Here is a 15,335-nt window from a genome sequence, read left to right on the forward strand (position 1 = left end):
AACAGCTGTACAACTGTACAACTGTACAACATCTGTACACCATCTGTACAACATCTGTACTACTGTACAACTGCACAACATCTGTACAACTTATGTACAACTGTACAACATCTGTACAACTGTACAACATCTGTACAACTGTACAACATCTGTGCAATATCTGTACAGTATCTGTACAGCATCTGTATAACTGTACAACATCTGTACAACTGTACAACATCTGTACAACATCTGTACAACATCTGTACAACATCTGTACAACATCTGTACAACTGGACATAACTATTGATGTTCTCCAGACAAAACAACGTGGAGTTTGGTACTCGTAGGCACAGTCCTCATTAGTAATCTGTTTGCCTTGAGTTTAAAGTTGTCATTTAACCCTATCCGTACGCCCTGGGGTCATTTTGTACCCCCAGGGTTGTATTCTTCACACTTTAGAATACTTCTAGTATGAAGATCGCTTTGAAACTTTCTGTATTTCTCAAAAAATCCTTTTGACAGACTGCTACGCAAAGCGTACGGATCGGATTAACGAGTAAAATTTCCTCTTTGGAAAGTGGTGACACAGAGTTCCCCACGTCATATGGATACGATAGTAAAACACGACGTAAGGATAGGGTTAATTTATAAATCACGCCCTTTCCATCAATAAAAGGTAAGTCACTACTCCCTTATCTATAAGAAAGTCGCTGCTGATAAGTTTCAATCACTCTAGAGGCTCTCGTGGTCTAGAGGTGCAGTGTTCGCCTCTAATTGAAAAGGTCTGGATAAGGGCGAACAATCTCGGAGGTCCTGTGTACAAGTCAAGCACATGAAATATCCCTTGGTAGTACCCAACCGGCCGCCACCCGGGCATAATTTCAAAGTAGTTCCTATCAAAAATAAAATTCTCTAGTCAGTGCTGAAATATACTAGAGACAGCAACGTAACATTTTCTTCTGACATTTTCTCCATTCAAGTCCTTTCCTGTTCTGTTGTCTCGTTTTCTGTCTATCTTTCGTCTTCACTTTATAACCGCTCCCATTCCCCCATCCCTCCCCTCTTCCCCTACCCCCTCTGTGCTCCTCTTTCCTTTACTCCTGACTCTTTTACTGTTCCCACTGGCTCTTTCCACCATAATAAAAAGGAGAAGGTGGAGATGGATTGTACATGTTCTGAGACAAGAACCAGACTCTATTGTGAAGACTGCCCTCCACTGGACACCCGAAGGACGTCGCAAAAGTGCAGACCAAAAGTAACCTGGACACGCACAGACAGTAGAGTCCTGAAATAGAGTCCTGAAATAGAGTCCTGAAATAGAGTCCTGAAATCATTCGTGGGGAACGCTGACCAAGATGGCCCAAAACAGACAGAGCTGGAGATCCTTTGTTGCTGCCCTAAACGCCAGGTGGGGTGATGGGTAGTAAGTAAGTAAGTACTGGCTCTTTCTCACTATTGTCTTTCAGCCTCACTTCTCATCTTAGGGTAGGTAAGATCAAACACCTAGCCTTCTCGGATTAGGCTGGGCGAAAAATATCGGAGGGACTGGATCTATGTGCAAGTTGTGTACTTCAAAGATCACTTGGTGGTACAAAAATCAACAAGAGTAGGCTTCCGGTGGTCAAAAGGGCAAAATTCAAATTGATTTCTTTCGAAGCTGATTATACTCTAGTCAGTATAAAACTCTACTACAGTAGATTATACTCTAGTCAGTATAAAACTCTACAACAGTAGATTATACTTTAGTCAGTATAAAACTATACTACAGTAGATTATACTCTAGTCAGTATAAAACTCTACTACAGTAGATTATACTCTAGTCAGTATAAAACTATACTACAGTAGATTATACTTTAGTCAGTATAAAACTCTACTACAGTAGATTATACTCTAGTCAGTATAAAACTATACTACAGTAGATTATACTTTAGTCAGTATAAAACTATACTACAGTAGATTATACTTTAGTCAGTATAAAACTATACTACAGTAGGCCTACCTTGGAAATTGGAATGTGGCTGCCTAAAGGCAAGGGTCTCTACAAAGAATTAAGAACACGGTCACATAGGTAAAAACCAGTTGCTCTACAGAAATCGCTTTAATAAAGTGTGTTCGGGCTGTTAATAGCTCATAAGCAGTGCATAGGCCTACATTCTTGTAAAATTCTATCGCACTTATTACCGATTGAAGGGGAGACATTTGTAAGGCAGCGTTGTGGAATCAGACTCTCGTCAATTTTTGGGCACGTAGAGGTATTGGTATCATCATAAAACTTGTTCACTCGTCTTTATTTGGATGAAACAAATATCCATTTATCTTGAATACAAGTTGAGATATTTGCGAATGAAGGAGGTGGGGGTCATCTGTTTTCAGAAGTAAAATTAGGGAGAAAATATCCGCCAAAGATTAATTATTTCCTTAGCTTAAGTGTCCGTGGTAACTTAAAATTTACATATTTTGTGCCTTTAATCCACATTTTTCAGAAAAGTCCACACAGAAATGAGTTCTTTAATGGGCATGAAAGGTACTGAGCCAAAAAACACAAATCTGATAAACATTCACAAACCTGTGTATTTTGGTGAGAGCCTGATTCCACCAGGCTGCCTCACATGTTCTATGTAGGAAGGTTCTACTAAGGTAGAGAGTCCCAATCCTCCCACACCAAACACGTGAATTTTCTAGGTCGCCACAGTAGGTCACATGACATTCAGGGATTCAGGGCCAGCATACCCTGGTGTGTGTGTTTGTGTTTTTGAGTGTGTGTGTGTGTGTGTGTGTGTGTGTGTGTGTGTGTGTGTGTGTGTGTGTCATTGGCCCACTGGGCTTAAAGGGATACAACGTCCCAACAGACACAACTTAGTGCTTAATAAAAATGCAAGGTCGGCATTGCATCTGACACAAAATGTTTTTTTCCCACATTGAAACATTTTTAAAAAGCGTCTTGTGTGTGATGTCGAAGCGCCTCACCACTACACCACAGATGTTGGTGTGCAGGTGTGAGTGCATTTGTGAGTAGCCTATGTGTTTACGTGTGTGTGTGTGTTTGTGTGTTTGCATCTGTTTGATGTTTGAAAGTGTGTGCACGAGTGATTGTGTGTGTGTGTGTGTGTGTGTATGTGTTTGTGTATGTGTGTGTGTGTATGTGTGTGTGTGTGTGTGTGTGTGTGTGTGTGTGTGTGTGTGTGTGTGTGTGAGTTTGTGTGTGTGTGTGTGCAAGAGCATGTGTATGACCATGATCCTATTCAAGTAAGCAGTACAAAACTGTGTACTTGTATGTGTGGTAAGGTTCATCCTTCGCTGGCACAGATGACCTTGATTTTATATCACTGTGGGCTGTGGTGTGTGCAGAGATGGCTGATCACATCAATCTTTCTGGGCTGATCTATCACAGTGCATTTTCCAAATATATGGGCCTTTTGAAAATGTTCTAAAAAGTTTGTACTCACCTGAACACAAGTCTATACTGACGTTGAACTGGTATCCATCTTTACATGGGCATGAGAAGGATCCCAATTCATTGACACACTTCTCATTGAGATCGCAAGCAGTGGGAATCTCACACTCATCCACATCTAAGTACAAATTTAAAAAGAGACTTTTCATGAAAGTAATCATACACAGAAATATTTATTAACATTCAAAGAAAAGTAAAAAATAAAAATGGTTTGCCCTTTATAAAACACATTTCTGGAAGGATTTTACTGAAAGACGTTGACATAAGGTAAAAAAATGTAAATTTGCAGTTGCCTTTCAAGCTTTGGGAGTCGAAAAACTTTCACAATCATTTTCTCACTAATTCTTTCTCTGACACCAGGTGACACCCATTTCCTTGAATTGCAAATATTTTGACTTTTAATCAAGACAGAAGGGTGTTTTTTTCCTTTGGCAAGAAAATTGAACAAGCTTTACAATAATACCAATGTCATTGACAAGTGTCGATGATTAAAATCTCATACAATTCTTGATACATTTTAGCTTATCTTTTGAATTAATAAAAGTAGTCAATAATATTAAAATAGAAGGATGACAGATTCATACCTACAAAAAGTGCAGTGAGATTTGATTTCCAAAGTTCAATGTTGGTTACTAACCTACTTAAAAATTTTTGCAAGTAAAATTTAGTTCAGCATTCCATACATTAAAATGAAAGGAAAAGGAAAGACAAACATTTCTATTAATTTCTCTGTAAAGGTAGGCCTCTATTCAAAATGTTTCAATAGACTAAATAATAATGGATCTTTCTCTTATCTAGATTTTGTTCCCAAATCCAATGTCTTTGAGAATAGCAATAATTTTAACCCTCCTTTATTTTTGCATCTACACTTGGCTTCTCTGAATTGTGTGTTTTGATTCTGGACAAATAAATCTGTTACACGATATGCAGAAAAGACATCCTCTACTTCAAGGATATACTAACTCAGCTGAAGCAGCTGCTCTTCAATGCCTCTGAACACTGTTGAAGAAATTCTTCATATTTTGCTTTCTGATTTTCTCCAACACCCTGTCCTGTTTGTTTGCCATCATAATTTTTTTCGCTGGAATTAATTTTAGAAAGGACCCAGGTTTTGAGGAGTGGCATTTTCTAGACAAAAAATGCGAACATTTTTTCCACAATGAAGTTGCGAGCACCGTAAAACCTCTACTAAAACTAAACAAACACAATACACATTTCGGAGTCATTTTAAAGGTAATAAAGTGTCAAATGCATTTATGGCATTGTTGTATTTAAGTATCTGTGATTTGTGGGGTGAGAAAATAAACAATTTCTCTCTAAAGACTCGTGCTGTCACTATCAAAACTGTCAGATCAATTTTGATCTAGCTCTTGACTGTAATCATCTTCAGAGTCTAAAAAAAATAATTGAGTATTTTACAGGGAAATGAACAGTGTGTTTCATCTTTTCATTACTTATTTCCACTTCTTAACACCCCTCCCCCATCCCCACCCCCTCCCTTTAAAAAAATGCATATTAAATTATGTGTTGATGTAAAATGAGATTTGTCGTGAATTGACCCTCCCATTTCACTCTGGCAGAGAACAGCATGTTAATTGATGCTTCCATCGTTACAATCATAGCAAAGAGTTAAAGTCAAGTAATATATTATTCAGCATCATAAGAAAACAAATTTTCCCTGACACATCTAGAAACTTAAATAACTATAAGTATAAGTGTGTTGGTCTAAGGAAAGGGTTCATGTCTTGAGCAGCCACAAATTGAAACTCATCACGGCAAAATAGAGAAGAAGGTCATTTTTAATGAAAACATAGATGGCAGGAGCCACAAATCTTTACCATTTACTTTTCCACAATATTTATTGATAAACTTAATGCTGCTTGACAATGTAAGACCAGTCAAAATATGGACTATGTGACTCATTGTTAGGTTTCGTAAGTGTTTTATAGCACTTGCAACACAGTTAGGTTAGTAACAAACACAAAAAGAAGGAAGAAAGAAAAAGATAATAGATGTTTGATAGGAAAGACGAAGTAGACCACACAGAGCACCTGCCAATCATCCGCTACTTTTCATTCAAAAAGACAAGTATGTTCAAAAGATAAACCGCCAATAAAGACTGAGAAAAAATTCAAACAGAACAGACGGGGAAAAAACCCCCCAGACCAACAAGCACATGACTTACCTTCACATTCTGTACCATTTAAGGTGAATCCAGATGAACAGGGACAGTTGAAAGATCCTTCTGTATTTTTACAATCCTGGTTTGCCCCGCACGGGTTCTCATCACATTCATTCTTGTCTGCATGGAACAACAGTTGGCATTAGAATTCAGTTTCACTTGTATTAAAAGCAATACACCATGTATGGTTTCATGACCAAATCATACACAGCATGGCAGGTTTATCCAAGGTTTGCAGAATCATAAAGTAAGTTCTTGCAAGGGATAAAAGGAAGAGTTTAAAAAATCAAAAAGCTTTCTAATGCTTATAAGCGAGCATCACCAAACACATCTCTAATAGAATCCACCATTGGAATGAGTTATGTCAAAGGGTGAATAAACACTTATGGTGACATAAAAATGGTGTATCAGTTGCAACATGCATTCTTCATGGAGTGGGATACCTTGCCACAGGCTTATATTATCACTGAAAGAAGTTATCCATGCTATCACTGGCATAAGGAACAACATTTGAAGTTATCGTTTCGTTTCAGTGTATACACACATTATTCTGCTCAATTGTAAACTTTCTCTGTGTATATATAGTCTGGTGGTATAGCGTATGTATGTATTCTTATAACTAGGTAAACACACGACTGCTGTAACTAATTCCTCTTCGGTTGTCTTTCTGTCGACCACAGACAAGTACACTTGGGGCCATACATGGGTGTTGGGGTTCAGTTTGGGCCCAGACAATGTTTTTTGGGGTTTTAAGAAACTTTCCACTTTTTTGGGGCTGCCAAGAGTGAAATGCTCGCAGCTAAAGGGATTTGAAAACAACAAGAAACTTAATCCCATAAAAATGGGAATACTCCAAAAGTCCTACTTCAAACAAATAGCTCTATAAAGTTTGTAACATTGTGAGCCAAAACAATGTTTTAAAGCAATTTGAAATGTTTAAGCTCCTTTCCTGAAATGTTAAATTCTTGGCTTTAAAAGCTAAAAACTCAAAAGCCAGTCAAGATAAAGACAAGAAATTTGGAGGGTAAGTGCACTGTACAATTCCTTTAAAAATTACGCTATTTTTAAAACATTTTTTTGAAATTTTTGAAATTTTTATTATAACATTAATTTCTTTTTTACTTTGCTACTTTGACTATTTTTGTCATTTGCTAATATGCAAGGGTAGCGTCTACGTTCTCTAACGTTAGACGACATATACAAGCTGTCTACATTCTCTAGTATTAGTAGAGAACCTAAAAATAGCTCGCTCACTCTATCTAACATGGAAACGAGTCAACATTGCTGCTTCCACAATGCTTACACTTTATTTTAGCAAGCTATTAAGTTTACTTTTGCAAAATTAAAATGCCCGCGAAAGTAAAGCTGTCTCAGTATCGCATCTTGCTTTTACAGCGACGTTAAACCCCTTACAAGGAACCAACACATTCTATCATTCCATTGAGATGATACCACCCCCCCCCCCTCTTTTAATAATACTATGTTGTAGGCCTACACTTTTCACCCAAGGAAGGTGCACTTTGACCCCCCCCCCCCCCCCCAAAGCTTTGAATAAGTCATGAAGATCAGGCCTTCTGTAATTAGTATTTAGAAGATAGCTTGCAGTTTACATGTGGTTTCGTATTCCCACCCCAAAGCCAAGGTAGGCCAATGCGACACAACGTGGGAGACCATAAATGATACGAAATTCACTCCTGTGGAAAAACATTGCCGATTTGGTGTGTGATGAGATATTATATGACTGTCATGAAATCAAATCACTTGGGTCAAGGTCAAGTCAGTCATAGACCAATGCTAGGTCTACGATAGGCCTAGATCTAGAGCATGAAATAACCCAATATAACCCAATGAGTGAACTGGTAAACCTATTTGATATTTATCTAACGACAAATCATAATATAAATCAATTTGAAAAAAAAGGATGATTGAAAAGTAGCCTAGCCTTATCCGGAAGTTCAAATAGGGCCCTACAGGCTTAATATTGTTACTTTTTTTATTCGTTAGAGAATGTAGACAGCTTGTATACATTCTCTAATGTTAGAGAACGTAGACACTTCCAATATGCAAGTCTCTTAAAAGACATAAAATTATTAATATTCACAAATTCAATAAAAACTAGCGTCACTTTTTAAATTAAGATTTGTACGCAGATTACAAATATGTGTCACGAAGTGGTGGAATCAGGCGCTCGTCAATTTTTGGGCATATGGAGTTATTGGTACATCTTAAAGCCTGTCCATTTTCCTTGCTTTTGATTTTTTTATAATTTTATAATATCCATTTATCATGAATACAAGTCAAGCTATTTCAATTGAAGGAGGTGGGGGGTCGCCTGGTTTCAGAAGTAAAATTAGCAAGAAAATGGCAGCTAAAGTTGAATTATTTCCTAAGCTGGAGAGTCCGTGAAAACTGAAAAGTTACATCCTTTATGCCTTTAACTCATTCGCTACACCGAGCCGTGGGGGGGGTGGCGGCACGGCCAAAGTGCCGTCAGTAGTAAGCTAAGCCGCCCCTGGCGGCTCGAGAACCGATTTTAAATTTTAGCTCAGATTCTATTCCAATCCACATATCCACGTTCAAATAAAGGTCATAATATAATGTTAACTTGCGGGTCAAACGTTTCCACCAAAAATGGGAAGTTTTGATTCAGTTTTTGAAACACGATCTCGAAGTTTATGTGACTTTGTTTTATCGCGATGCTCAAATTATAGCCCAGACACCAGTCTTACTACTTTTACACAACAAAATATAACATTGTATCCGCATCCAAGAAAAATTGTGTTGCATAATTGCCTCTTACATGACCAAAGTCGAAAAATACACAAATAAACATTACAGACGTATTCTACAAATCATACAGAATATTTCGGTGCATAATATGTTAATATTTATTTGAATTTGTGGCCCCAAAGACCTTTGAACTGCGCACTAGTCATCATCTCATTTCACCTTCACGCAAAAAATTCTTCCACAAGCCGAAAATAATACGTAGCAAATGAGTTAACAAATGTTTGGGTTTTTTTTTAGCAAAATTCACACAGAAATGTGTTCTTTAATGGACATGAAAGGTGTTGAGCCAAAAAACCGAAATTCCATTAAAAAAATCCCAATCCTGAGAAAAAATGCCAGTTTTTTTACTTTTATTATTTTGACGAGCGCCTGCTTTCACCAGGCTGCCTCACATACGTATTTAGTTCATAGATAGCTTGACTGGTTTCTGAGTTTTTAGCTTTTGAAAATGGTCCGGTTTCACTCGAAATTGCCATTTCTGTTACTATGCAACTGATAATGATTCCCAAAACTTATTATTTTAAATCTTTGAATGGAATACTTTGAGAAATTGAGCAAAAAAACCCAAGTCAACTTAATGGTACATTTTGGGGCTGAAATGGCTTTAACTCACCTATACATGTGTCATTGGCATCTTTCTGGTAGCCAGCTCTACAGGGGCATGTATATGATCCATCATTGTTAACACATCTCTCGTTGACTTGGCATGGGTTCTTATCACATTCGTTCACATCTGGGTAACAATATGAAATAATGGTAATTAAGACAGATCTAACAGAAAAGAAACTGTATTTCTTTTTTTGTATGTCAGCTAACAGCTATCATCAAAAGGAAACAGCTAGGTTCCAGACCATCCTGATCCTGGAAAAATGTATAGAAAAAGGCTCAAAGTGCAAAAATGCAAAAAAAAAAAGACCTTAAGTGCGAATTCTTTGAGATTCCCTTATATTTTCAAAAGTCTCTTCTGCACAACACTGGCAAAGCAAAGCATGACTTCGACAACACAAGTGGCATATCACGGTAAAAACCATACATATTATAAAGCATACTCTGCATTAACTCATTGAAGACGCAAATTTTTCACCAAGAATTTCCCTGGAAACGTACGATTCTTACCTATTTTTAAAAAATCAGTGAGATAAACCTACCAACTGGACAGGTATAAAATTTGGCACAAAGTAAGATCATCATGTATACTTACATAAAATGTGTTTATTTTTACAAAAACTTTGAAAAAACTATGTTTTATGTGGAAAAAAAAATTATATGTAAACATGAAAAAAAACTTCTTTTTTTTTTTTAGCTAAGCACATGGATCTCAGAATTGATTGCAGTCAATTAGAATGGGTTTCAAACAAGTAACACAAAGTGATATTATCTATAAGAATAGTGACATTTCCAGGAGCATTGTTGTCTCCTGAATCAATAATCCCTATTCATTGGTTGTGAAAGGAGCATCCAGCAGCTCTCTGTTTCTTGTTTACATAAAAAGTAGGTCAGGCGTGTCTTCAGAGTTTGCTGACCTCGCCAGCCAGGTCTCCCAGCACGTCGTCAATGAGTCAAGGCAACAAGTACAAAGTCAACAACAAATTTGCTCAGAAATGCATTCCTTACCTCAAGGAATAGGCCTATAGTAAATTGGAACAAACGGCACTACAACATTGTCTGCAGCTCTCCTTCATACTTTGAGAATATTATACAGTTAAAGGAATCATACTTATCGTAAGTCAAGATCACTTCAAGGATAAACTGACTTGAAGCAAATTACAATTGCAAATAGAAAGAGTAGTAAGATATGGTAAATCCCATCATTTTTTGCATTACCTGCACAAACAGTCCCATTCAAGATAAAACCAGATACACATGGACAGTTGAAAGAGCCCACAGTGTTTCTACACGCCTGATTCACCTGGCAAGGGTTTGTTGCACACTCATCTATGTCTGAATAGAAAGAAACAAATTTTCCAATATTATTAACAAACCAACATCATGTGTAAATTGCAATCCCCCCCCCCCACCTCCCCTCCAATTTCATATCATGTGATAATAACACCTCATAGTAAAACAAAATGCTCTAGAAAAAGAGTAAACTACACTTGACTTGAATACTAAGACAACTATAAAATCATCTCAGTAATGAGAGTATAGTTGGAAATAACCTTTGAGAAGTTCTTCACCATAAAACAATAAACAGCCTTTTTTAAAACTGCCCTACCCCCTCCTGCACCTTCCCTGCCAAAAAACATTGAAAAAAAAATATTACTAAACAAAAAACACCTATCCAATAAACCCCCCTAAAACTCCCCAAAAGAAGTCCAGGAATGAACTGACATTCAAGTGTAAAAAAAGCAAATAAATGCAGCAGCTCGACTTAACTCTTTCACTACCAAACAGTCTTCCTCACCTAGACTGGGCCGTACCTGTGACCTACTTTACAAGATTTTGCCTAATTTGTGTGTATAGTGTTCTGTTTTCACTTTTCACTAAAGCAATCTTTAGTCAACTTGTACTGTAGATGTTCCCTTGTATACCCAATCTTATTATTTTGAAAAGTAATCTTTACGTCTAAAATCAGACAAACAATTGCTAGGGTTAACATAATCATTTGATGATAAGAGTGCCTGTTTGGTATGTTTTGAATGTTCTGACACAGTCATAAGAATCATGATAGTTCTTTCACCACAATATAAAATGATACTTCCTGGCTATTAATTAAAAACAGACTACACAAAAAGAACATGTCCAACTAATCTCAAAAAGAGGAAAAAAATCTTAAACATTGGCTTCCATCTTTATATCTTTAGTAAAGCAAACAAACGTGATGCAAGTCACAGGGAAAAGTTTTAAAAGGTAAGTGAAAATGGCATCCGTAGTCATCAATTTGTCTGAATATTTTCAAAAAAGATGTCAGAAAAGAAAATCAGGAATGGGGTAGTTGCTTAGTTGAGTTAATATTCCTTCAACAGCAATATTCGATGCATCCTTAGAAAGACTGGGTTGTTACTCCACATATAGTGAGAAGGGAGTTACATTTTCTCAAAACTTTGCAACAAAGAGTTAGAATCCTTTCATTCTTAGTGTGATATACTAAGGATACAGAGATATTAATTGATTTGGGCAACACCGCAGTATCATAATTTCCATATAAATCTAAATCAATTTTTTTCACAAAAGTTACATAAATAAAAAGAGGAAGGAAGTAATGTAAGTTTATGATATATACTTGCATATATGATAAAGTAAAAACAAGTTAAACACACAAATTACACATACAGAAGATTCATTTCCAATTCAAGTTATTAAACACTTTATGAATCATGAAAATAATATATTCTGTGATCCTAGCAATGTCAGCTAAAAATGCAGGTTCAGAAATTTGAGGTCAAGTATACTAGCTTAACTCCTGATTAAAATAATTGTTAGGAGTATCTTTCATTTTGGAAGTTATCAATGTTTAGGAGTCTTCTACAGGGGTCTCTACAGTCTTTTATTCAATATGAATGAGAACAATTTACCAAGAACATTCAGTAAACTAATGCCCCTATAATCATTTCCATCATTTACGTTTCCTTTTTTGTGCAAACTAGATATCATAGACTTGGTCCACTCCTCTGGATAATTGCCTGTGAAGAAAACTGAGCTGGAAAAAAAGATAGGAGAAAGTCAGCCAGAACCTGGCACCCAAAATTGTAAAATTCCATCGATAAGCCGTCAGGGGACAAAGGAAAGCACTATGTAAAAGCAATCTCTTTCTCATCATTATCATTATTATTGCTATTTTGGCAAGATATTGTGCAGCTGCTGGTAAACATTGTGAGCACTTCTAATTTCTACATGAAACCAGGAGTCTCAATATTCATTGGCCAACTTTTGAGACACAAAAACTGATACAGACACTGCATTCAAGAATACTCCTCTCTATATATATTTATGTAGGAGCTTTACCTTCACAAATAGTTGGATTGCGCCTAAAGCCAGTCACGCAGAAACAATCGAAAGAGCCCACGGTGTTGCGACACTCTTCATTCACAAGGCATGGGTTTCCATCACATTCATTTGTGTCTGTTTGAAGAGAAAACATTTCCATCATATTCAAATTTAGTTACACTTTCTAAAAATATAGCATTGAAGCCTACTGACGATTGAAGCCCAAGTGCAGATGAAAAGTTCTTAGAATCATAGTGAATGAACATTGAAACAGTAGAAAGGTTATCAGAGCTACAAAATGGCAACACGGCTCAGTGAGTAAAAGGAAACATTTCATAAGATTCAAGTGTATTCCTTTTATACACTTAATAAAAAACAATTAGGCTTTCACAGATTGTCTCCAAATTTTACTTTTTTTGATACAGATGGTCTAATCCTAACCAAATTAGGCATTACCAATATCTATAAATGTCCTTACTAGTCAGGTCATAACTCTCTGCATGCATTTACAATAGTCTTTTGTTCTCTATTGTTTCTCTCTCTTTCATCATTCCATGTAAGCTGAAAACTGTATTGCTACACAATTCTCAAAATGTATAGTTGCATCACCCATTTTATAGGCCTAGTTACATTACCCTAATAATTTTAGTTACACAACTCTCAGCTTATGGTTACATCAATTTCAACGTATTATTACACCACTCTCAAATTAAAGTCACATCATTCTCACAATTTTTAGTTATATTTAATCTAAATTTACTGTAACATCACAATGTTCAGTAACATCAATTTAGAGTTACATCACCTTATATCGCTCTTAATTTATAGTTACATCACTCTGAATTTATAGTAACATAAATTTGAAGTTACCTCATTCTCAATTTATAAATACATCACTCTCAATCAAAGATTTATTTCTATAAGAAAAAAATTTGTTTGTTTCAATGACCCATAACAAAGTTGACAGATTGTCTTAACAGCAATAACTCTAGCTCCTTCATGCTTCTAAACTCAATTGTTTCATGTGTAACCCCCCTACGCCCTTACTTTTCCAAAAGAAAGGACTTAAGAGCAACGTGAAAGGGAGAAAAATGCCAGCATGAAGGGCCACAAAGGTAACATCATTTCTGCAACAAAATGCATTGAGGAAATAACTGAGAAAAAAAATTTGGCAACTTCTTATAGTTGACATACTAAGTAAATCCCTGGTGTTCAGTCTTCTAGCAATTAATGACATGAAAAGAAAGAAAAAAGACCAAAAAAAGCTTTACTTACCTATACAACCACCAAATGTATCGCTGACAAAGCCAGTTTCACATGGGCAGGAGTAAGACCCTGGAGAGTTTGTGCATACCTGATTCACCCCGCATGGGTTACTTCCACATTCATCTATATCTGTTCACAGAAAAAAGCAGTTTTTTTCATTATTACCCTCAGCATTCCCTCTTAATTGAAACAAGGAGAAAATGTATGTTGCAATATGTTAACCGTGCAACTCTTCAATGATAAAAAGTTAAACCATGTTATTGCATGAACTTTGGCACCATAGTAACATCCATTTTTGACAGCTTTATTTAAAGAAAACATAGCAAACTTACACAAAATAATACAGGTGAAACTGTGTGAACATGTGTCATTGAGAATGTGTGTATATGGATATTTTTTCAAGTCAATGGCTTTCAAATCAATTATACAGGAATTATATATTCTGATCACTATGTGGCAGTAAAGTCAACAACCTCACACAGTCAAATTCAACATCAGATACTTCAGCAAACTTCAAGATGAGCTTTTTGTTTTATTTTTTGCACACAGTCCAATATGTTTCTGCATATAAATATCTGCCAAATGTGTCAAAACGTGGTGGAATCAGGCTCTCGTCAATTTTTTGGCAAGTTGAGTTATTGGAATCATCTGAAAGCTTATTCTTTTGTCTTGCTTTCAATGAAAAAAATATCCATCTAGCTTGAATAGACGTCAAGATATATGCGAATGAAGAGGATGAGGTAGCCTGTTTTCAATTGTTAAATTAATGAGAAAATGGCCGCCAACGTTTGGTAACTTCAATAGCTTATTAGTCTTTGAAAACTGAAAATTACATACTGTGAGGCTTTAAACAAGGTTTTTCAGTAAAATTCACATGGAAACGTATTTTCATATCAACGTAAAAGGTGTTTAGCCAAAAAAATTTTGATAAAATTTGCAAAACTAAAGGAAAAATGCCCTTTTCTTCCATTTCATTATTTTGACGAGCACCCGATTTCACCATGATGCGTCACAAATATGTTTAACACTGAACTGTGTCAAAGTACAAAAATAACTGATAGCGTGTTGCATTCTTCTATAGCCACTTATCTAATCCTCTATCAATTCCAAAATAGAAAACTTTCATTCACTCAATAAATAGGAAAACAAATGCTTAAATCTGCACAGAGTTGGACTATACATGTGGAACAACTGCTCCTTGAGTATTTCTACACTTGATACAGCAGTATAAATAGACTACCAAGCTGAAACATTAACACAAAGGGACTGACAACAATGTGTTTTCTTACCAACACAGACATCACTAGTGCCATTCACATAGCCAGCAGAACAGGAACAGTCAAATGAGCCAGGTTTGTTTGTGCAGTCTTCGTTTTGCCCGCATGGGTTTGTATCACATTCGTTGATATCTGTGAAAAGAGGTCAATGAGAAAAAAGATTAACATTGAATATGACAATGACAATGACAATCTTTATTTGATCTCACTCACAGAGAGAATTTTGTCTTTGTCGTTTACAATGGCAGTGGAATTCTACAAAGGTAAGGTGCATTCACACGTACACATAACAAGCTCTCTCTCTCTCTCTCTCTCTGTTTCACTTGTAGCACTGTGTGTTCAGTAACCTTACTGCAGTTGGTACGAATGAATTTGTCTGTTCTCACTTTTTTAGGAAATATGTCGTTTACTGCGGGCCGAAAACTGACATTCTGATATCAGCGTGTGGCTAAGGTCA

General features: G+C 36.3%; 1 protein-coding gene across 1 annotated transcript in view; it reads right to left on the reverse strand.

The window, feature by feature from the left end:
• The window catches only part of LOC101849279, a gene marked incomplete in the record, with an annotated part of 263,881 nt that overhangs the window by 131,446 nt on the left and 117,100 nt on the right, over positions 1 to 15,335 (reverse strand). The window contains 7 exon segments of the mRNA XM_013079452.2: positions 3,429 to 3,554; positions 5,622 to 5,738; positions 9,022 to 9,141; positions 10,233 to 10,349; positions 12,354 to 12,470; positions 13,611 to 13,730; positions 14,891 to 15,010. Of these exon segments, the coding sequence (XP_012934906.2) occupies positions 3,429 to 3,554; positions 5,622 to 5,738; positions 9,022 to 9,141; positions 10,233 to 10,349; positions 12,354 to 12,470; positions 13,611 to 13,730; positions 14,891 to 15,010 (837 nt within the window).

Source organism: Aplysia californica, unplaced genomic scaffold, assembly GCF_000002075.1.
Source record: "Aplysia californica isolate F4 #8 unplaced genomic scaffold, AplCal3.0 scaffold00052, whole genome shotgun sequence".
NCBI classification, from domain to species: domain Eukaryota; kingdom Metazoa; phylum Mollusca; class Gastropoda; order Aplysiida; family Aplysiidae; genus Aplysia; species Aplysia californica.